The 25,000-nt window shown below is 45.1% G+C and overlaps 1 protein-coding gene across 1 annotated transcript in view; it reads right to left on the bottom strand.

Moving 5' to 3' along the window:
• Window positions 1-12,146: 12,146 nt before the first annotated feature.
• LOC139395350 (LIM domain only protein 3-like) overlaps window positions 12,147-25,000 on the bottom strand; it is a 32,128-nt gene continuing 19,274 nt past the window's right edge. The window contains exon 4 of the mRNA XM_071142918.1: window positions 12,147-12,273. Coding sequence (XP_070999019.1) covers window positions 12,168-12,273 — 106 coding nt within the window. The 3' untranslated portion in view covers window positions 12,147-12,167. The remainder of the gene's footprint in view (window positions 12,274-25,000) is intronic.

Below are 25,000 nucleotides of genomic sequence, written 5' to 3'. Positions count from 1 at the left end.
CATCGCTGTGGGAACAAATCTCAGTGAACAAACATCACTGTGGGAACACATCTCAGTGAACGAACATCTCTGTGGGAACACGTCTCAGTGAACGAACATCACTGTGGGAACACATCTCAGTGAACGAACATCGCTGTGGGAACAAATCTCAGTGAACAAACATCACTGTGGGAACAAATCTCAGTGAACAAACATCACTGTGGGAACAAATCTCAGTGAACAAACATCACTGTGGGAACACATCTCAGTGAACGAACATCGCTGTGGGTACACGTCTCAGTGAACGAACACCACTGTGGGAACACATCTCAGTGAATGAACATCACTGTGGGAACACATCTCAGTGAATGAACATCACTGTGGGAACACATCTCAGTGAACGAACATCGCTTTGGGAACACATCTCAGTGAACGAACATCACTGTGGGTACACGTCTCAGTGAACGAACACCACTGTGGGAACACATCTCAGTGAACGAACATCGCTGTGGGAACACATCTCAGTGAACGAACATCATCTCAGTGAACGAACATCATCTCAGTGAACGAACATCGCTGTGGGAACACATCTCAGTGAACAAACATCATCTCAGTGAACGAACACCTCTGTGGGAACACATCTCAGTGAACGAACATCACTGTGGGTACACGTCTCAGTCAACGAACATCACTGTGTGAACACATCTCAGTGAACGAACATCACTGTGACCACTATTCCCCATGTAGTACACTACTTTAGACCAGAATCCTATTCCTTATATAGTGCACTACTTTAGACCAGAATCCTATTTCTTATATAGTGCACTACTTTAGACCAGAGCCCTACTCCTTATATAGTATACTACTTTAGACCAGAGCCCTATTCCCTATATAGTACACTACTTTAGAACACAACTCTATTCCCTATATAGTGCACTGGGCTCTGGTCTATAGTAGATAAACATACTAGAGCTCTCTGTAATGATGTAGAGAGACATACTACAGCTCTCTGTAATGATATAGAAACTAATTACTAATCACAACTAATTACATCCCCCTTTAAACCCACCTAGCTAATCACATCCCCCTTTAAACCCACCTAGCCAATCACAGCCCCCTTTAAACCCACATAGCCAATCACAGCCCCCTTTAAACCCACCTAGCTAATCACAGCCCCCTTTAAACCCACCTAGCCAATCACAGCCCCCTTTAAACCCACCTAGCTAATCACAGCCCCCTTTAAACCCACCTAGATAATCACAGTCCCTTAAACCCACCTAGCCAATCACATCCCCTATTAAACCCACCTAGACAATCACAGACCCTTTCAACCCACCTAGCCAATCATATCCCCTATTAAACCCACCTAGCCAATCACATCCCCTATTAAACCCACCTAGCTAATCACATTACCTATTAAACCCACCTAGCCAATCACAGCCCCCTTTAACCCACCTAGCCAATCACATACCCTATTAAACCCACCTAGACAATCACATCCCCTATTAAACCCACCTAGCCAATCACAGCCCCTTTAAACCCACCTAGCCAATCACATCCCCTATTAAACCCATCTAGCCAATCACATCCCCTATTAAACCCACCTAGCCAATCACATCCCCTATTAAACCCACCTAGACAATCACATCCCCTATTAAACCCACCTAGCCAATCACATCCCCTATTAAACCCACCTAGCCAATCACATCCCCTATTAAACCCACCTAGCCAATCACATCCCCTATTAAACCCACCTAGCTAATCACATCCCCTATTAAACCCACCTAGCCAATCACATCCCCTATTAAACCCACCTAGCCAATCACAGCCCCCTATTAAACCCACCTAGCCAATCACATCCCCTATTAAACCCACCTAGCTAATTACAGACCAATTGAAACCCTTGAAGCTCATTACAAGCTAGAACTTTAATCCAAATGTTTTACCTCCAACATACAGGATGGCTCTCCATCGAACACCGCTAATTAGTAGAAACAACACAGAGGAATGATAGAAGATAATTAGTAGAAACAACACAGAGGAATGATAGGGGGTAATTAGTAGAAACAACACAGAGGAATGATAGAAGATCATTAGTAGAAACAACACAGAGGAATTAGTAGAAACAACACAGAGAAATTGTAGAAGATAATTAGTAGAAACAACACAGAGGAATGATAGGGGGTAATTAGTAGAAATAACACAGAGGAATGATAGAAGATAATTAGTAGAAACAACACAGAGGAATTATAGAAGATGATTAGTAGAAACAACACAGAGGAATTATAGAAGATAATTAGTAGAAACAACACAGAGGAATTATAGAAGATCATTAGTAGAAACAACACAGAGGAATTAGTAGAAACAACACAGAGGAATTATAGAAGATAATTAGTAGAAACAACACAGAGGAATTATAGATAATTAGTAGAAACAACACAGAGGAATTATAGAAGATAATTAGTAGAAACAACACAGAGGAATGATAGAAGATAATTAGTAGAAACAACACAGAGGGATGATAGGGGGTAATTAGTAGAAACAACTCAGAGGAATGATAGAAGATTATTAGTAGAAACAACACAGAGGAATTAGTAGCAACAACACAGAGGAATTATAGAAGATAATTAGTAGAAACAACACAGAGGAATTATAGAAAATTAGTAGAAACAACACAGAGGAATTATAGAAGATAATTAGTAGAAACAACACAGAGGAATGATAGAAGATTATTAGTAGAAACAACACAGAGGAATTAGTAGAAACAACACAGAGGAATTAAAGAAGCTAATTAGTAGAAACAACTCAGAGGAATTATAGATAATTAGTAGAAACAACACAGAGGAATTATAGAAGATAATTAGTAGAAACAACACAGAGGAATTATAGAAGCTAATTAGTAGAAACAACTCAGAGGAATTATAGATAATTAGTAGAAACAACACAGAGGAATTATAGAAGATAATTAGTAGAAACAACACAGAGGAATTATAGAAACTAATTAGTAGAGACAACTCAGAGGAATTATAGATAATTAGTAGAAACAACACAGAGGAATTATAGATAATTAGTAGAAACAACACAGAGGAATTATAGATAATTAGTAGAAACAACACAGAGGAATTATAGAAGATAATTAGTAGAAACAACACAGAGGAATTATAGAAGCTAATTAGTAGAGACAACTCAGAGGAATTATAGAAGATCATTAGTAGAAACAACACAGAGGAATTAGTAGAAACAACACAGAGGAATTATAGATAATTAGTAGAAACAGCACATTGAAATATAAAAAAGTAAAACAATTATGCGATTGTTATTTAAAAGAAGATTACGATATGACATATATCTACCCTGGCATGACGAACTCCCAAACATTCATTTTTACAAGGAGAGGAGAAAGACAACAAAGAAAGACTGTGTTGCAGATCAATGATATGTGTTATTTTATTTAACCAGGCAAGTCTGCTAAGAACAAATTATTATTTACAATGACGGCATACCCCGGGCCAAACCCGGGTGACGCTGGGCCAATTGTGCGCCTCCCTATTGGACTCCCAATCACGGCCGGTTGTTATACAGCCTGGAATTGAACCAGGGTCTGTAGTGACGCCTCTAGCACTGATATGCAGTGCCTTAGACCGCTGCGCCACTTGGGAACCCAATATATCATTATATCAGCTATTTGCAGATCAATCATATATCATAGAGCGAGCTACAGATCAATCACATATCATAGAGCTAGCCTCAGATCAATCATATATCATAGAGCTAGCCTCAGATCAATCATATATCATAGAGCTAGCCTCAGATAAATCATATATCATAGAGCTAGCAACAACATGGTCTGTTGGTTTGGGTAATGGACAGAGAGGGAAATGTTCTGTTATGGGGGCTGCCAGGCTGATCTGCATCTAAAGTTTGTGTGTGTGTGTCTGTGTGTGTGTGTCTGCGTGTGTGTGTGTCTGCGTGTGTGTGTGTGTCTACGTGTGGGTGTGTCTGCGTGTGTGTGTGTGTGTGGGGTGGGGTGTGTGTGTGTGTGTGTGTGTGTGTGTGTGTGTGTCTGCGTGGGTGTGTGTGTGTGTGTCTGCGTGTGTGTGTGTGTGTGTGTGTGTGTCTGCGTGCGTGTGGTGTGCGTGTGTGTGTGTTTGTGTCTGCGTGTGTTTGTGTGTCTGCGTGTGTGTGTCTGCGTGTGTGTGTCTGCGTGTGGTGGGTGTGTGTGTGTGTTTGTGTCTGCGTGTGTTTGTGTGTCTGCGTGTGTGTGTTTGTGTCTGCGTGTGTTTGTGTGTCTGCGTGTGTGTGTCTGTGTGTATGTGTGTGTGTCTGCGTGCGTGTCTGTGTGTATGTGTGTGTGTGTGTGTGTCAGAGCATCTAATGCTGTGCCCTTGAGTTAGCGCCACATGACCTGAACAGCCCCAGTAAACCCCACGGTCTTATACATGGAATGTAAAGTATGAAGTTTCCTAGAAAACAGACCTCCACTTTATAAAGTATAAAATGTCATTCTAAATGGTTCTATAAAGTATATAATATCCTTCTAAATGGTTCTATAAAGTATATAATATCCTTCTAAATGGTTCTGTAAAGTATATAATATCCTTCTAAATGGTTCTGTAAAGTATATAATATCCTTCTAAATGGTTCTGTAAAGTATCTAATATCCTTCTAAATGGTTCTGTAAAGTATATAATATCCTTCTAAATGGTTCTGTAAAGTATATAATATCCTTCTAAATGGTTCTGTAAAGTATATAATATCCTTCTAAATGGTTCTATAAAGTATAAAATATCCTTCTAAATGGTTCTGTAAAGTATATAATATCCTTCTAAATGGTTCTATAAAGTATATAATATCCTTCTAAATGGTTCTGTAAAGTATATAATATCCTTCTAAATGGTTCTGTAAAGTATATAATATCCTTCTAAATGGTTCTGTAAAGTATATAATATCCTTCTAAATGGTTCTGTAAAGTATATAATATCCTTCTAAATGGTTCTGTAAAGTATATAATATCCTTCTAAATGGTTCTGTAAAGTATATAATATCCTTCTAAATGGTTCTGTAAAGTATATAATATCCTTCTAAATGGTTCTGTAAAGTATATAATATCCTTCTAAATGGTTCTGTAAAGTATATAATATCATTCTAAATGGTTCTGTAAAGTATATAATATCCTTCTAAATGGTTCTGTAAAGTATATAATATCCTTCTAAATGGTTCTGTAAAGTATATAATATCCTTCTAAATGGTTCTGTAAAGTATATAATATCCTTCTAAATGGTTCTGTAAAGTATATAATATCCTTCTAAATGGTTCTGTAAAGTATATAATATCCTTCTAAATGGTTCTATAAAGTATATAATATCCTTCTAAATGGTTCTGTAAAGTATATAATATCCTTCTAAATGGTTCTGTAAAGTATATAATATCCTTCTAAATGGTTCTATAAAGTATATAATATCCTTCTAAATGGTTCTGTAAAGTATATAATATCCTTCTAAATGGTTCTATAAAGTATATAATATCCTTCTAAATGGTTCTGTAAAGTATATAATATCCTTCTAAATGGTTCTGTAAAGTATATAATATCCTTCTAAATGGTTCTGTAAAGTATATAATATCCTTCTAAATGGTTCTGTAAAGTATATAATATCCTTCTAAATGGTTCTATAAAGTATATAATATCCTTCTAAATGGTTCTATAAAGTATATAATATCCTTCTAAATGGTTCTGTAAGGTATATAATATCCTTCTAAATGGTTCTGTAAAGTAAATAATATCCTTCTAAATGGTTCTATAAAGTATATAATATCCTTCTAAATGGTTCTGTAAAGTATAAAATATCCTTCTAAATGGTTCTATAAAGTCTATAATATCCTTCTAAATGGTTCTGTAAAGTATAAACTATCCAACTAAATGGTTCTGTAAAGTATATAATATCCTTCTAAATGGTTCTGTAAAGTATATAATATCCTTCTAAATGGTTCTGTAAAGTATATAATATCCTTCTAAATGGTTCTGTAAAGTATATAATATCCTTCTAAATGGTTCTGTAAAGTATATAATATCCTTCTAATTGGTTCTGTAAAGTATATAATATCATTCTAAATGGTTATGTAAAGTATATAATATCCTTCTAAATGGTTCTGTAAAGTATATAATATCCTTCTAAATGGTTCTGTAAAGTATATAATATCCTTCTAAATGGTTCTATAAAGTCTATAATATCCTTCTAAATGGTTCTGTAAAGTATAAACTATCCAACTAAATGGTTCTATAAAGTATAAACTATCCTTCTAAATGGTTCTATAAAGTATAAACTATCCAACTAAATGATTCTGTAAAGTATAAAGTATCCTTCTAAATGGTTCTGTAAAGTATATAATATCCTTCTAAATGGTTCTATAAAGTATAAACTATCCAACTAAATGGTTCTGTAACGTATAAAGTATCCTTCTAAATGGTTCTGTAAAGTATATAATATCCTTCTAAATGGTTCTGTAAAGTATATAATATCCTTCTAAATGGTTCTATAAAGTATATAATATCCTTCTAAATGGTTCTGTAAAGTATATAATATCATTCTAAATGGTTCTGTAAAGTATATAATATCCTTCTAAGTGGTTCTGTAAAGTATATAATATCCTTCTAAATGGTTCTATAAAGTCTATAATATCCTTCTAAATGGTTCTGTAAAGTATATAATATCATTCTAAATGGTTCTGTAAAGTATATAATATCCTTCTAAATGGTTCTATAAAGTATAAACTATCCAACTAAATGGTTCTGTAAAGTATAAAGTATCCTTCTAAATGGTTCTGTAAAGTATATAATATCCTTCTAAATGGTTCTGTAAAGTATATAATATCCTTCTAAATGGTTCTGTAAAGTATATAATATCCTTCTAAATGGTTCTGTAAAGTATAAACTATCCAACTAAATGGTTCTGTAAAGTATAAAGTATCCTTCTAAATGATTCTGTAAAGTATATAATATCCTTCTAAATGGTTCTATAAAGTATATAATATCCTTCTAAATGGTTCTGTAAAGTATATAATATCCTTCTAAATGGTTCTGTAAAGTATATAATATCCTTCTAAATGGTTCTATAAAGTATATAATATCCTTCTAAATGGTTCTATAAAGTATATAATATCCTTCTAAATGGTTCTGTAAAGTATAAAATATCCTTCTAAATGGTTCTGTAAAGTATAAAATAGCCTTATTATCACGAGGATGTGACCCAGGTGGAGACACAGGAGGCAGAAAGTACAGTTCTCAGATTATTTTTTAGAAACAAGGGGCAGTTAAAGGCAGGTCGACGGCAGGCAGAGGTTTGTGATAAGGTCAGAGTCAGGCAGGCTCGGGTTCAGGGCAGGCAGAGGTTTGTGATGAGGTCAGAGTCAGGCAGGCTCGGGGTCAGGGCAGGCAGAGGATCGTAATCAGGTCAGAGTCAGGCAGGTACAGGACGGCAGGCAGGCTCGGGGTCAGGGCAGGCAGAATGGTCAGAACTGGGAAAAACTAGGAAACAGAACTAGAGAAACAGGAAGGCGGGAGAGAACGCTGGTAAGACCTGACAAGACAAACTGGCAACAGACAAACGGAGAAAACAGGTATAAATACACAGGGGATAATGGGGAAGATGGGTGACACTTGGAGGGGGGTGGAGACAAGCACAAAGACAGGTGAAACAGATCAGGGTATGACACTTATAAAAGGCGATGTAAAGACTCCCATTTCCACATCAATCCCATGTAAAGACTCATCCCCCATCTCCACATCAATCCCATGTAAAGACTCTTCCCCCATCTCCACGTCAATCCCATGCAAAGACTCATCCCCCATCTCCACATCAATCCCTGTCTCCACCACTCCTCTCCATTTCTCCCACTTATCCATCTTCCCTCTGATTCCAGTACTGTCTCAATAGTGTGTATTGTTTACCAATATACTTCTATAAAATTATTTATTTCCATCATCCGGTCCCCGATTCCTGCCGACTACGCCAAATGTGGCAATATGATGGAGTGCCACTGATGGTAAAGGTTAGGATTGGGGGAGGGGAAGCTGATCATAGAATCATAGAATCATAGAATCATAGTAACCAAGGGACATTTCTTTCCAGAGCACTATATGACAGTTTGCAGAGAAAAAGGAAGACACTGAATGCACACATTGTTAACACAATAAAACTGTATTACATTTGTGCTTAAAATTATTACAATACATTATTTACAAGCGTTGTTGTTGTTGTTGTTGTTGTCCTTCCTGGGAAATAAACATCTCATGCTGGATGACATAAGAAACCTTTATACAATAGCAAGCAGGAAGGAATCTTTCTGTTTCTTACTCCCTTGGAGTTGTTTGTGTTCATTAGCTAACTGTTGCCTTCTTTGTAAATGATGCTTCAGCATGGTTGGCCCTTAATTGATAGCTGATCATTTAAATTCAGCTGCTAGGTCAATGTGGTATTTTCCTTCCAAGAAGGAAGGTTCACGGGTCCCTCAAAGCCAGCCCTGCATCCTAAATGCCACCCTATTCTCTATATAGTACACTACTATAGACCAGAGCCCTATTCCCTATATAGTGCACTACTTTAGACCAGAGCCCTATTCCCTATATAGTGCACTACTATAGACCAGAGCCCTATTCACTATATAGTACACTACTATAGACCAGAGCCCTATTCCCTATATAGTGCACTACTTTAGACCAGAGCCCTATTCCCTATATAGTACACTACTATAGACCAGAGAGCCCTATTCCCTATATAGTACACTACTATAGACCAGAGAGCCCTATTCCCTATATAGTACACTACTTTAGACCAGAGCCCTATTCCCTATATAGTGCACTACTTTAGACCAGAGCCCTATTCCCTATATAGTACACTACTATAGACCAGATAGCCCTATTCCCTATATAGTACACTACTATAGACCAGAGAGCCCTATTCCCTATATAGTGCACTACTATAGACCAGAGAGCCCTATTCCCTATATAGTACACTACTATAGACCAGAGAGCCCTATTCCCTATATAGTGCACTACTTTAGATCAGAGAGCCCTATTCCCTATATAGTGCACTACTTTAGACCAGAGAGCCCTATTCCCTATATAGTACACTACTATAGACCAGAGAGCCCTATTCCCTATATAGTGCACTACTTTAGACCAGAGAGCCCTATTCCCTATATAGTACACTACTTTAGACAATAGCCCTATTCTCTATATAGTGTACTACTTTAGACCAGAGCCCTATTCCCTATATAGTGCACTACTTTAGACCAGAGCCCTATACCCTATCTAGTGCACTACTTTAGACCAGAGCCCTATTCCCTATATAGTGCACTACTTTAGACCAGAGCCCTATTCCCTATATAGTGCACTACTTTAGACCAGAGCCCTATTCCCTATCTAGTGCACTACTTTAGACCAGAGCCCTATTCCCTATATAGTGCACTACTTTAGATCAGAGCCCTATTCCCTATCTAGTGCACTACTTTAAACCAGAGCCCTATTCCCTATATAGTGCACTACTTTTGGCCAGGGCTCCATATGTTCCCTATATAGTGCACTACTTTTGGCCAGGGCCCTATTCCCTATATAGTGCACTACTTTTGGCCAGGGCTCCATATACGAAATAGAGTGTCATTGAGGAAACACCTCGGAGTAACAATTACCTAACGCTCACAGACCATGTGACCAGCAAAGTCTTCATTGAAGGCAACTTGCATCTGCGCCAGTTGACAGTACAGCCTACGTACCAGAAGAGGAAGCGCCAGGCTACTCCCATCTAGTCACAACTGACTGAGAGTTAAAACAGTGATTAAACTAATAGTGATTGAAAGAATTCAAGTATCAGCATGTTGAAGAATGACATTCCGCATTAATGAAAATTGGGACAACAGGTGATCAATAGTCAAAGCACTGAAAGCTTATCAAATAAATGAAATAAATACAGTCTACAAAAAGTAACCCCCCCCCCAGATACCCCTAGAAACCCCCCCCCCAGATACCCCTTGAACCACTCCCCAGATACCCCTAGAAACCCCCCCCCCAGATACCCCTTGAACTAATCCCCAGATACCCCTAGAAACCCCCCCAGATACCCCTTGAACCACTCCTCACTCCCCCCGACACCCTTAGAACCCCCCCAGATACCCCTTGAACCACTCCCCAGATACCCCTAGAAACCCCCCCCCAGATACCCCTTGAACTAATCCCCAGATACCCCTAGAAACCCCCCCAGATACCCCTTGAACCACTCCTCACTACCCCCGATACCCCTAGAACCCCGCCCCCCCACCACGATACCCCTTGAACCACCTCCCCCCCCGATACCCCTAGAACCCCCCCTCCGATACCCTTAGAAGCCCGCCCCCCCACCACGATACCCCTAGAACCCCCCCCCCCCCCCAGACCCAGTGTGAGAGCACAAACCAAAGGCAGGAAAGGCCTTAACAAAACGTGAGAACTACCCCCCCCACCCCCTCCCCCCCCGCACTAATTACAAGCCACTCCATAGGACCACAGTCCAGAATCGTCAGTCTTCCAAGGAGAGTCCCAAATGAGAGTCTATAAAACGACACGGAGAGAGCTTTCCCAAGCTGAAGAGATCACGATGGTTGGATTGTGGTTGAATTGAAGTTGGTGCTGAAGAGATCACGATGGTTGGATTGTGGTTGAATTGAAGTTGGTGCTGAAGAGATCACAATGGTTGGATTGTGGTTGAATTGAAGTTGGAGCTGAAGAGATCACGATGGTTGGATTGTGGTTGAATTGAAGTTGGTGCTGAAGAGATCACGATGGTTGGATTGTGGTTGAATTGAAGTTGGTGCTGAAGAGATCACGATGGTTGGATTGTGGTTGAATTGAAGTTGGTGCTGAAGAGATCACGATGGTTGGATTGTGGTTGAATTGAAGTTGGTGCTGAAGAGATCACAATGGTTGGATTGTGGTTGAATTGAAGTTGGAGCTGAAGAGATCACGATGGTTGGATTGTGGTTGAATTGAAGTTGGTGCTGAAGAGATCACGATGGTTGGATTGTGGTTGAATTGAAGTTGGAGCTGAAGATATCACGATGGTTGGATTGTGGTTGAATTGAAGTTGGAGCTGAAGAGATCACGTTGGTTGGATTGTGGTTGAATTGAAGTTGGTGCTGAAGAGATCACGATGATTGGATTGTGGTTAAATTGAAGTTGGAGCTGAAGATATCACGATGGTTGGATTGTGGTTGAATTGAAGTTGGAGCTGAAGAGATCACGTTGGTTGGATTGTGGTTGAATTGAAGTTGGTGCTGAAGAGATCACGATGATTGGATTGTGGTTCGTAGTTCTCTCTTCCCTGCCTGTCCCGGGTCGGGTCAGATAGTCACTTGGTTGTTTAGGTTCTCCCCAGGAATAGGAGGGGGGGATGGACATTGGGGAGGGGGGGGGGGGGGGGTGTAAGTATTTGTGTCTCTTTTTTCTGGGGGGGGGGGGGGGGGGGTGGATTGGGGTATCATTGTATAGCCAGTGTTTGGTTGTTGGGAAGAGGCATCATCCTTCAGAACACAAACAAAGTCAACTTTTGTACATGTCGTCCATTGTGACCTTGTAAGGGCCTCCCCTCCCCTCCCCCCTCCTCCTCTGACAACCCTTAGTCTCTATGGCTAGTCTCTAATAGCCAGTCTCTATGGCTATTCTGTACAGCTGAGAAACGGTCCCTTCCAGGTTGAACGTTGGTTGTTGGTTGGTTATATACACGTTAGGGCTCTGACATTGGAGAGGAAGAGAGAGAGAGAGAAAGAGAGAGTTGTAGTAGTGCTTTTGGTGTCTGATTGGATGGCTTTCCTCCTTCCTTCCTTCAGTCTGATTGGATGGCTCTCCTCCTTCCTTCCTTCAGTCTGATTGGATGGATCTCCACCTCCTTCCTTCAGTCTGATTGGATGTCTCTCCTCCTCCTCCCTTCAGTCTGATTGGATGTCTCTCCTCCTCCTCCCTTCAGTCTGATTGGATGTCTCTCCTCCTCCTCCCTTCAGTCTGATTGGATGTCTCTCCTCCTCCTCCCTTCAGTCTGATTGGATGTCTCTCCTCCTCCTCCCTTCAGTCTGATTGGATGTCTCTCCTCCTCCTCCCTTCAGTCTCTCTCTGCTCTCCTCAATCCCATCACCCCCCCCCCTCTCTCTCTGCTCTTCATCTGTAGTCAGCGAACCTGCGGGGCGTATCCCTCCTTCATCAGCCCCTCCTCGTAGTCCGTCTGACACAGGATCATATTGTTCTTCAGGAAGAACTTATCTCCCACACAAAACCTAGAGAGGGAGGGAGAGAAAAGAGAGAGTTTATTGAGTTTCATTTTTGAGTTGTTGACTTTTTTTCTTTTTTTTAACAGGGACATTAATCAACGTTTCAGTAAAAGTGCCGGTTTTAGCCAGCCGGCTAATTTTCAACCGCAGTCCCTGGGCAGGTTATTAAAAACAATTACAATATAGACAATAGCAGCATAGAACAAGCAAGACATAGCAACATAGGACAAGCAAGACATAGCATACAGACAGAGCAACATAGGACAAGCAAGACATAGCATACAGACAGAGCAAAATAGAACAAGCAAGACATAGCATACAGACAGAGCAACATAGAACAAGCAAGACGTAGCATACAGACAGAGAAACATAGGACAAGCAAGACGTAGCAACATAGGACAAGCAAGACATAGCATACAGACAGAGCAACATAGGACAAGCAAGACATAGCATACAGACGTAGCAACATAGGACAAGCAAGACATAGCATACAGACAGAGCAACATAGAACAAGCAAGACATAGCATACAGACAGAGCAACATAGAACAAGCAAGACATAGCATACAGACAGAGCAACATAGAACAAGCAAGACGTAGCAACATAGGACAAGCAAGACATAGCATACAGACGTAGCAACATAGGACAAGCAAGACATAGCATACAGACAGAGCAACATAGAACAAGCAAGACATAGCATACAGACAGAGCAACATAGAACAAGCAAGACGTAGCAACATAGGACAAGCAAGACATAGCATATAGACGTAGCAACATAGGACAAGCAAGATGTAGCATACAGACAGAGCAACATAGAACAAGCAAGACATAGCATACAGACAGAGCAACATAGAACAAGCAAGACGTAGCAACATAGGACAAGCAAGACATAGCATACAGACGTAGCAACATAGGACAAGCAAGATGTAGCATACAGACAGAGCAACATAGGACAAGCAAGACATAGCATACAGACAGAGCAACATAGGACAAGCAAGACGTAGCATACAGACAGAGTAACATAGGACAAGCAAGACGTAGCATACAGACAGAGTAACATAGAACAAGCAAGACGTAGCATACAGACAGAGTAACATAGGACAAGCAAGACGTAGCATACAGACAGAGTAACATAGAACAAGCAAGACGTAGCATACAGACAGAGTAACATAGGACAAGCAAGACGTAGCATACAGACAGAGTAACATAGAACAAAAAGCAGCAAGACAAAATCTATAAAAGCAACAAAGTGTTTCCACACCTCACAAGTTACAGACAACATGGAAAGTGGCAATACACAACTAGGGATTATGTTCTCAAATCTGACTGGCCTTGAGCTTCATGTTTTTATGGTGAAAGTGTGATAGGTGGTGCAGTTATGTGTGTCTGATGGCAGTGTATTCCAGACATGGGAAGCTCTCATAGAGAAAGCAGATTTACTAAAGGTGCTTTTCCTTAATAAGGGAGCTATACAGTCACCTCTCATGGCAGACCTTGTGGATCTGCTGCCATATGTCTGGGTTTTCTGTTTAACAAAAATACAGAGTGGAGGGGGAGGAGCCAGGCCATTTATGAATACAAGACATGCGTCAGTGTATTGCACAAGATTTTCCCAGCTCAGGAGCTCATGCTTTCTGAGGATGTGACAATGATGATGGCTATTGGGCTTCCTATCAAGCACTTTGAGAGCCAGCCTGTTTGTAGACCGACTGAATAGGTCTTAATGTTGTACAGCAAGCTTGGGCCCAACTAGTCAAACAGTATGTTAAGAGGGGGAGTATCATAGATTTGAAGTACAGTTTTGCTACCTCTGTAGTCAAACAATTTAGTATAAATTGGGAATTAGCTAGGTTGAATTTGGATATTTGAATGACCTTTTTCACCTGCTTTTTAAAAGAGAGGTTGGAATCGAGTATGATGCCATGGTACTTAAAATCAGATACCACCTGGAGCTTCTCCCCTGACACATAGAGTCACTGAGTCACTTTGTAACCTGGACCGTTACAGTAGTGAGTCACTGAGTCACTATGTAACCTGGACCGTTACAGTAGTGAGCCACTATGTAACCTGGACCATTACAGTAGTGAGTCACTATGTAACCTGGACCGTTACAGTAGTGAGTCACTATGTAACCTGGACCGTTACAGTAGTGAGTCACTATGTAACCTGGACCGTTACAGTAGTGAGTCACTATGTAACCTGGACCGTTACAGTAGTGAGTCACTATGTAACCTGGACCGTTACAGTAGTGAGTCACTATGTAACCTGGACCATTACAGTAGTGAGTCACTATGTAACCTGGACCATTACAGTAGTGAGTCACTATGTAATCTGGACCATTACAGTAGTGAGTCACTATGTAATCTGGACCATTACAGTAGTGAGTCACTATGTAACCTGGACCATTACAGTAGTGAGTCACTATGTAACCTGGACCGTTACAGTAGTGAGTCACTATGTAACCTGGACCGTTACAGTAGTGAGTCACTATGTAACCTGGACCGTTACAGTAGTGAGTCACTATGTAACCTGGACCGTTACAGTAGTGAGTCACTATGTAACCTGGACCGTTACAGTAGTGAGTCACTATGTAACCTGGACCATTACAGTAGTGAGTCACTGAGTCACTTTGTAACCTGGACCATTACAGTAGTGAGTCACTGAGTCACTTTGTAACCTGGACCATTACAGTAGTGAATCACTGAGTCACTATGTAATCTGGACCATTACAGTAGTGAGTCACTATGTAACCCGGACCATTACAGTAGTGAGTCACTATGTAACCTGGACCTCTACAGTAGTGAGTCACCGAGCCACTTTGTAACCTGGACCATTACAGTAGTGAGTCACTATGTAACCTGGACCATTACAGTAGTGAGTCACTATGTAACCTGGACCATTACAGTAGTGAGTCACTTTGTAACTTGGACCGTTACAGTAGTGAGTCACTATGTAACTTGGACCGTTACAGTAGTGAGTCCTGGTGTAGCTTGTTGTTTGCTCTTTGCACATATATCACTGTATCATCTGAAAACATTTGAACTACAGACCCAGTACAGACAGAAGGCAGGTCATTAATGTACAGGCTGAACTACAGACCCAGTACAGACAGAAGACAGATCATTAATGTACAGGCTGAACTACAGACCCAGTACAGACAGAAGGCAGGTCATTAATGTACAGGCTGAACTACAGACCCAGTACAGACAGAAGACAGATCATTAATGTACAGGCTGAACTACAGACCCAGTACAGACAGAAGGCAGGTCATTAATGTACAGGCTGAACTACAGACCCAGTACAGACAGAAGGCACATCATTAATGTACAGGCTGAACTACAGACCCAGTACAGACAGAAGGCAGGTCATTAATGTACAGGCTGAACAGGAGGGGCCCCAGTATTGACCCTTGGGGCACGCCCACATCATAGCTAAGAGTGGGCGACAGCTCACTGCTCACTCTGACACACTGAGTTCTGCCTTCAAGGTACGATTTCATCCATCTCAAGGCATCGGGGGAAAAGTTGAACTTGGACAATTTTATGATGAGAACCTCATGGTTAACAGTATCAAAAGAGAGAGATAAAGAGAGAGATAAAGAGAGAGAGGGAGAGGGAGCGAGGGAGAGAAAGTGAGACAGGTTTACATAAGCATCATTTACATAAGCATCAACCCCTAGACGGCTGTAGACCAACCCCAGCCCCTAGACGGCTGTAGACCAACCCCCAGCCCCTAGACGGCTGTAGACCAACCCCCAGCCCCTAGACGGCTGTAGACCAACCCCCAGCCCCTAGACGGCTGTAGACCAACCCCCAGCCCCTAGAGGGCTGTAGACCAACCCCCAGCCCCTAGACGGCTGTAGACCAACCCCCAGATCCCTAGAGGGCTGTAGACCAACCCCAGCCCCTAGAGGGCTGTAGACCAACCCCCAGATCCCTAGACGGCTGTAGACCAACCCCCAGCCCCTAGAGGGCTGTAGACCAACCCCCAGCCCCTAGACGGCTGTAGACCAACCCCCAGATCCCTAGAGGGCTGTAGACCAACCCCAGCCCCTAGAGGGCTGTAGACCAACCCCCAGATCCATAGACGGCTGTAGACCAACCCCCAGCCCCTAGAGGGCTGTAGACCAACCCCCAGATCCTTAGACGGCTGTAGACCAACCCCCAGATCCCCAGAGGGCTGTAGACCAACCCCAGCCCCTAGAGGGCTGTAGACCAACCCCCAGATCCCTAGACGGCTGTAGACCAACCCCCAGATCCCCAGAGGGCTGTAGACCAACCCCAGCCCCTAGAGGGCTGTAGACCAACCCCCAGATCCCTAGAGGGCTGTAGACCAACCCCAGCCCCTAGAGGGCTGTAGACCAACCCCCAGATCCCTAGACGGCTGTAGACCAACCCCCAGATCCCCAGAGGGCTGTAGACCAACCCCAGCCCCTAGAGGGCTGTAGACCAACCCCCAGATCCCTAGAGGGCTGTAGACCAACCCCAGCCCCTAGAGGGCTGTAGACCAACCCCCAGATCCCTAGACGGCTGTAGACCAACCCCCAGATCCCCAGAGGGCTGTAGACCAACCCCAGCCCCTAGAGGGCTGTAGACCAACCCCCAGATCCTTAGACGGCTGTAGACCAACCCCCAGATCCCCAGAGGGCTGTAGACCAACCCCCAGATCCCCAGAGGGCTGTAGACCAACCCCAGCCCCTAGACGGCCGTATCGATGCTGTAGCTTTATAAAAGGAGGCGTGATATTCACTATGTAGTGCACTACTTTTGACCACAGCCCTATGGGACCCTATGGGACCTGGTCAAAAGTAGTGCACTACATAGGGTGCCATTTGGGACTCATCCCAGACTACTGTTGATGAGGAGCTATCTCCCTCTCTAGAAAGACTAAACTCTGTGTTCTAAATGCCACCCTATTCCCTACATAGTGCACTACAGGGGCAACAGGTCTCTGGTCAAAAGAAGTGTACTATATAGAGGAACAGTGTTCCATTTGGGACACATCTTCCAGTCCAACGGTCCTCTGGTCTAAAGACTGTTTATCCTGTTGAGATCCCTGTCTGTCTGGGACACCTCTGTTTCCACCTGCAGCTGTTACAACAACCCTACAGACCTAACCACCTCCCTCCTCCTCTCCTCCATTCCCCTCTCCATCCTCCGCCTCTCTTTTAGCCAGCGGGCCGCTCGACCTTTCCCACATGGGCAGAGTGGAGATTAGAGAGAGGGAGAAAGAGGGGGAAGTGCTTCTGTCCTGAGGGCATTTTATCTCCCTAGCAGTGAGAGTTGGACAAAGTCAGAGCGTAGAGCACCTGTGTTTACTGGGACCGGGGGGGTGGGGGGGAGGGGGGGGAGAGAGGAGGCTGAGCCTCTGTTTGACTTCTCCCTAGCTAGCTGAGAGGAGGAGAGAGGAGGCTGAGTCTCTGTTTGACTTCTCCCTAGCTAGCTGAGAGTAGAAGAGAGGAGGCTGAGTCTCTGTATGACTTCTCCCTAGCTAGCTGAGAGGAGGAGAGAGGAGGCTGAGTCTCTGTTTGACTTCCCCCTAACGCTGGGGCTCAGTGTCCCCCCCCCCCCCCCCCTCTCTCTCTCTCTCTGTCTCTCTCTCTCTGTGTCTCTCTCTCTGTGTCTCTGTCTCTCTGTCTCCCCCCTCTCTCTCTGTGTCTCTCTCTCTCTGTGTCTCTCTCTCTCTCTCTGTCTCTCTCTCTCTGTGTCTCTCTCTCTCTGTGTCTCTCTCTCTCTCTGTCTCTCTCTGTGTCTCTCTCTCTCTGTGTCTCTCCCCCCCCCCCCCCCCCCCTCTCTCTCTCTCTCTCTCTCAGTGGTGTGGGGGAGTGATGGTGGAGTGGACAAGAGGAGGCAGAACACCTGAATCTCTGCAGTGTTTTAGGCCTGGTATTCTTTACTTTTCTAGGAGTGGGATGGGAGGACAGAACCGTTTGTTATACATCACTACTCATTAAGAAGTCTCAAATATCTTTTAAGCCAACATACAATATATGTGTTTTGGGATTTTCTCAGGTTTCATTCAGATGACATTAGAGGGTTACATCTTTATGTTGTGGAACCTCATTTACTTATGTTGATCCTTTGTGAGACTATGTGGAACTTTGCTTAAACTTTAATTTGTTGTATTAGAGAAGAAGCCAATCTCAGGTGCAGCCTTGCTGACTGGGCACCCATCCATTACACAGGATCAAATATCCTCAGGTAATCTCCATCCTTCCTGCTTGTTGACATGGCGATTAACACCAGGCGGAGGAGTGCTCAGTCTAATGGTGTCAGCCCGGCCAATGCCAACGTCTGCTTTAAAATGACACATTATTTTCCCAGAATACATTCGTTTTCCGTCTCCTCTGACACTGTGGCCCCCTCGTTCGTTCTCTGCCTCTGTCCCTCCATCCTGTTTTCTCTCCTCCCTCGTTCCGCTAATAGGATTCCTCTCCTTTATTTATAGCCTTCTCTTCTTTTACTCCCTCACGTTCTCTCTCTCTCTATCCCTTTCTCTCTATCTCTGTCTCGCTATCTCTTTCTCTCCCCCTCCCCCTCTCTCTCCACTCACAGCTCTTGCCCCCCCCCCCCGCCCCCCCACCCCCCCCAAACACACACACTTATGTCACATAGACAAATGATTTCTGCTGGGTGAAATTTCAACAGCATATGATGAGGATATTGCACTATGCCCTAACAGAGCTGTGTCCACTAAATTACCTGGGTAGAGTCCCAAATGGCACTCTATTCCCTATGTAGTGCACCACCAGCCAGGGGGAGGAGGAGGAGGAGGAGGAGGAGGAGGAGGAGGAGGAGGAGGATATTGCACTATGCCCTAACAGAGCTGTGTCCACTAAATTACCTGGGTAGAGTCCCAAATGGCACTCTATTCCCTATGTAGTGCACCACCAGCCAGGAGGAGGAGGAGGACAGGAGGAGGAGGATGGAGAGGAGGAGGGGGTGAGGAGGGGAGGAGGAGAAGAGAGGAGAAGGAGGAGGAGAGGAGAAGGAGGAGAGGAGGGGGAGGATGGAGAGGAGGAGGGGAGGAGGAGGATGGAGAGGAGAAGAGGAGACGAGACGAGAGGAGAGGAGAAGGAGAAGGAGAAGGAGGAGATGAAGAGGAGGAGGCAGACGAATGGCTTCCACAGTTTTCATCCCTGCACGCTCACAGATATATTGGTCCGCCAGCTATTTGCCCCAGAGGCTCACCGTTAACCAGAGTACTCACTTTCTCAACTGAAGGAACAGGGAGGGAAGGAGGGAGCTTGTCAAAGAAATGAAATAGTCTCTGTTAGCTGTACCAAGGCTGCTTCCTAAAAGTCCCCCTATTCCCCAATGGGCCCTGGTCAGAAGTAGTGCACTACGTAGAGAATAGGGTACCATTTGAGACTCAAAGCCAGTCTCATTACCATTACAGTGAGGTTATTGGTTAGACAACACCAGGGATTCATTGTAACAACAAGATGTACATCATGTTTCCCACCCAGGTTTAATGCTGCTGGGCGATCAGAAACATACCCAGAGTTTGACAGGGGGTTTAAATGAACGTCTCAGGTATATCACATGGATAAAATGTCTTATATTACATCACTGAATATTCATCTGCTAATATTCAAATCCCAATACTTTTCTTGCAAAATAATGAAATAAAATTAAATTAAGTTAAATTAAAAATAAAAACCTGGAGAAATACAGACTAACCTGGAGGAATACAGACTAACCTGGAGGAATACAGACTAACCTGGAGGAATACAGACTAACCTGGAGGAACACAGACTAACCTGGAGGAACACAGACTAACCTGGAGGAATACAGACTAACCTGGAGGAACACAGACTAACCTGGAGGAATACAGACTAACCTGGAGGAATACAGACTAACCTGGAGGAACACAGACTAACCTGGAGGAATACAGACTAACCTGGAGGAACACAGACTAACCTGGAGGAACACAGACTAACCTGGAGGAACACAGACTAACATGGAGGAATACAGACTAACCTGGATGAATACAGACTAACCTGGAGGAATACAGACTAACCTGGAGGAATACAGACTAACCTGGATGAATACAGACTAACCTGGAGGAATACAGATTAACCTAGAGGAACACAGACTAACCTGGAGGAACACAGACTAACCTGGAGGAACACAGACTAACCTGGAGGAATACAGACTAACCTGGATAAATACAGACTAACCTGGAGGAATACAGACTAACCTGGAGGAATATAGATGAACCTAGAGGAAAACAGACTAACCTGGAGGAATACAGACTAACCTGGATGAATACAGACTAACCTGGAGGAATACAGACTAACCTGGATGAACACAGACTAACCTGGAGGAATACAGACTAACCTGGAGGAATACAGACTAACCTGGAGGAACACAGACTAACCTGGAGGAATACAGACTAACCTGGAGGAATACAGACTAACCTGGAGGAATACAGACTAACCTGGAGGAACACATACTAACCTGGAGGAATACAGACTAACCTGGAGGAATACAGACTAACCTGGAGGAACACAGACTAACCTGGAGGAACACAGACTAACCTGGATGAATACAGACTAACCTGGAGGAATACAGACTAACCTGGAGGAATACAGACTAACCTGGAGGAACACAGACTAACCTGGAGGAACACAGACTAACCTGGATGAATACAGACTAACCAAGAGGAACACAGACTAACCTGGAGGAACACAGACTAACCTGGATGAATACAGACTAACCTGGAGGAATACAGACTAACCTGGAGGAATACAGACTAACCTGGAGGAAAACAGACTAACCTGGAGGAATACAGACTAACCTGGATAAATACAGACTATACAGACTAACCTGGAGGAACACAGACTATACTGACTAACCTGGAGGAATACAGACTAATCTGGAGGAACACAGACTAACCTGGATAAATACAGACTAACCTGGAGGAACACAGACTAACCTGGAGGAATACAGACTAACCTGGAGGAATATAGACTATACAGACTAACCTGGAGGAACACAGACTAACCTGGATAAATATAGACTAACCTGGAGGAATACAGACTAATCTGGAGGAACACAGACTAACCTGGATAAATACAGACTAACCTGGAGGAACACAGACTAACCTGGAGGAATACAGACTAACCTGGATAAATACAGACTAACCTGGATGAATACAGACTAACTTGGAGGAATACAGACTAACCTGGAGGAACACAGACTAACCTGGAGGAACACAGACTAACCTGGAGGAATACAGACTAACCTGGATGAATACAGACTAACCTGGATGAATACAGACTAACCTGGATGAACACAGACTAACCTGGAGGAACACAGACTAACCTGGAGGAACACAGACTAACCTGGAGGAACACAGACTAACCTGGAGGAACACAGACTAACCTGGATGAAAACAGACTAACCTGGAGGAATACAGACTAACCTGGAGGAATACAGACTAACCTGGAGGAATACAGACTAACCTGGAGGAATACAGACTAACCTGGAGGAATACAGACTAACCTGGAGGAACATAGACTAACCTGGATGAAAACAGGTGCCCCAGACACCACAGTGATTCTCCTCCTCCCCAGACACCACAGTGATTCTCCTCCTCCCCAGACACCACAGTGATTCCCCATTCCCCTCTCCCCAGACACCACAGTGATTCCCCTCCTCCCCAGACACCACAGTGATTCCCCTCCTCCCCAGACACCACAGTGATTCTCCTCCTCCCCAGACACCACAGTGATTCTCCTCCTCCCCAGACACCACAGTGATTCCCCATTCCCCTCTCCCCAGACACCACAGTGATTCCCCTCTCCCCAGACACCACAGTGATTCCCCTCCTCTCCAGACACCACAGTGATTCCCCTCTCCCCAGACACCACAGTGATTCTCCTCCTCCCCAGACACCACAGTGATTCCCCTCTCCCTAGACACCACAGTGATTCCCCTCTCTCCAGACACCACAGTGATTCCCCTCCTCCCCAGACACCACAGTGATTCCCCTCTCCCTAGACACCACAGTGATTCTCCTCCTCCCCAGACACCACAGTGATTCCCCATTCCCCTCTCCCCAGACACCACAGTGATTCCCCTCTCCCCAGACACCACAGTGATTCTCCTCCTCCCCAGACACCACAGTGATTCCCCTCCTCCCCAGACACCACAGTGATTCCCCTCTCCCTAGACACCACAGTGATTCCCCTCCTCCCCAGACACCACAGTGATTCCCCTCTCCCCAGACACCACAGTGATTCCCCTCCTCCCCAGACACCACAGTGATTCCCCTCCTCACCAGACACCACAGTGATTCCCCTCCTCCCCAGACACCACAGTGATTCCCCTCTCCCCAGACACCACAGTGATTCCCCTCCTCCCTAGACACCACAGTGATTCCCCTCCTCCCTAGACACCAGTGATTCCCCTCCTCCCCAGACACCACAGTGATTCCCCTCTCCCCAGACACCACAGTGATTCCCCTCTCCCCAGACACCACAGTGATTCCCCTCCTCCCCAGACACCACAGTGATTCCCCTCCTCCCCAGACACCACAGTGATTCCCCTCTCCCCAGACACCACAGTGATTCCCCTCTCCCCAGACACCACAGTGATTCCCCTCTCCCCAGACACCACAGTGATTCCCCTCTCCCCAGACACCACAGTGATTCCCCTCTCCCCAGACACCACAGTGATTCCCCTCTCCCCATCACCACCCTTAATTCTTAAAGTGGGACTGTGTGATGCTGCTGTGGTCTCTGGGCTGGGGGTCGGGGGTCACCCAAGGGGGTGAAGGGAAGGGGAGAGGGACAGAGGAAGGCAGGGAGGAAGAGAGTGATAGCTCTAGGGGGTAGAAAAGATGAGTCTCAGCCTCCCTCCATCCAGCAGGCCGTTAGCCACAGATCAGCCCTGGGGGACAGACAGACAGCTAATCGATATGGGCCTGTCGTCCCTCTCCTCTCCAGCCTCATCAGCCAGCCAGACCAGACCGTCCCTGGACCAATTTACCCCTGATGAGGCTAGCTGCTGGAGGTCACGGTCTGGGTCTGGGTCCTGGAGTCCCAGGTGGTACCCTATTCCTTATGTAGTGCACTATGTTTCAACAGGGCCCTCATAGTACATATCTGGTCAAACGTAGAGGCTGCAGCACAGCAGCTGGGAGCAGGGGAGGGGGACAGGGCAGGGGAAGAGCAGAGCTGATAGTCTGCAGTCTGCAGCAGGGGAGGGGGACAGGGCAGGGGAAGAGCAGAGCTGATAGTATGCAGTCTGCAGCAGGGGAGGGGGACAGGGCAGGGGAAGGGCAGAGCTGATAGTCTCCAGTCTGCAGCAGGGGAGGGGGACAGGGCAGGGGAAGAGCAGAGCTGATAGTCTCCAGTCTGCAGCAGGGGAGGGGGACAGGGCAGGGGAAGGGCAGAGCTGATAGTCTCCAGTCTGCAGCAGGGGAGGGGGACAGGGCAGGGGAAGGGCAGAGCTGATAGTCTCCAGTCTGCAGCTGGGAGCAGGGGAGGGGGACAGGGCAAGGGAAGAGCAGAGCTGATAGTCTGCAGTCTGCAGCAGGGGAGGGGGACAGGACAGGGGAAGGGCAGAGATGATAGTCTCCAGTCTGCAGCAGGGGAGGGGGACAGGGAAGGGCAGAGCTGATAGTCTCCAGTCTGCAGCAGGGGAGGGGGACAGGGCAGAGCTGATAGTCTCCAGTCTGCAGCAGGGGAGGGGGACAGGGAAGGGGAAGGGCAGAGCTGATAGTCTCCAGTCTGCAGCTGGGAGCAGGGGAGGGGGACAGGGCAGGGGAAGAGCAGAGCTGATAGTCTGCAGTCAGCAGCAGGGGAGGGGGACAGGGCAGGGGAAGAGCAGAGCTGATAGTCTCCAGTCTGCAGCTGGGAGCAGGGGAGGGGGACAGGGCAGGGGAAGGGCAGAGCTGATAGTCTCCAGTCTGCAGTCTTGGAGCTGACTGACTGACTGGCTAACTGGCTGACTGGCTGACTGGCTGACTGACTGGCTGACTGGCTGGCTGACTGACTGACTGACTGACTTGCTGACTGACTGACTGGCTGACTGGCTGGCTGACTGCCTGCCTGAATACCTGACTGGCTGGCTGGCTGACTGGCTGACTGGCTGATTGCCTGCCTGAATACCTGACTGGCTGGCTGGCTGGCTGGCTGACTGCCTGCCTGAATACCTGACTGGCTGGCTGGCTGGCTGGCTGACTGGCTGGCTGGCTGCTGACTGGCTAGCTGGCTGACTGGCAGACTGACTGGCTGGCTGACTGGCTGGCTGACTGGCTGGAGTGAGGCTCTGTAAGAGGACAGTAGAGTGACATGTATTGGGCTCAGTAGAGCCGCTGGTGTGTGAGCGTGGCCAATCAGACACCATGTTAGAGGACCTATATCGCCCTCCTTCCAGACCATTACAAGTCAGATGTTGCGTGGAGAATCATTCCTCTCACTTACCCTGGCAGAGTGTTACCTTAACTGGTCATATCAACTCATCTTCTATCTTAACAAGTGTCCTTAGTCTCCATGCTTCTATCTAAGAGGAAAACCACTGTGTGACATTTAGATGAAGTGAACCCCCCCCAGTACAGGAACAGGTCATGATCAGAATGATGTCTTCTCCCAGCTAACAGGAGAGAGACTTCCCCTCTACTCTCTACCCAGCCTCCCCTCTCTCCTCTACCCAGCCTCTCCTCTACCCAGCCTCCCCTCTCTCCTCTACCCAGCCTCTCCTCTACCCAGCCTCCCCTCTCTC

This window comes from Oncorhynchus clarkii, unplaced genomic scaffold (genome assembly GCF_045791955.1).
Source record: "Oncorhynchus clarkii lewisi isolate Uvic-CL-2024 unplaced genomic scaffold, UVic_Ocla_1.0 unplaced_contig_6193_pilon_pilon, whole genome shotgun sequence".
In the NCBI taxonomy this organism is placed as follows: domain Eukaryota; kingdom Metazoa; phylum Chordata; class Actinopteri; order Salmoniformes; family Salmonidae; genus Oncorhynchus; species Oncorhynchus clarkii.
The sequence above is the reverse complement of the archived record's forward strand: the minus strand, read 5'-3'. Positions and strand labels throughout refer to the sequence as shown.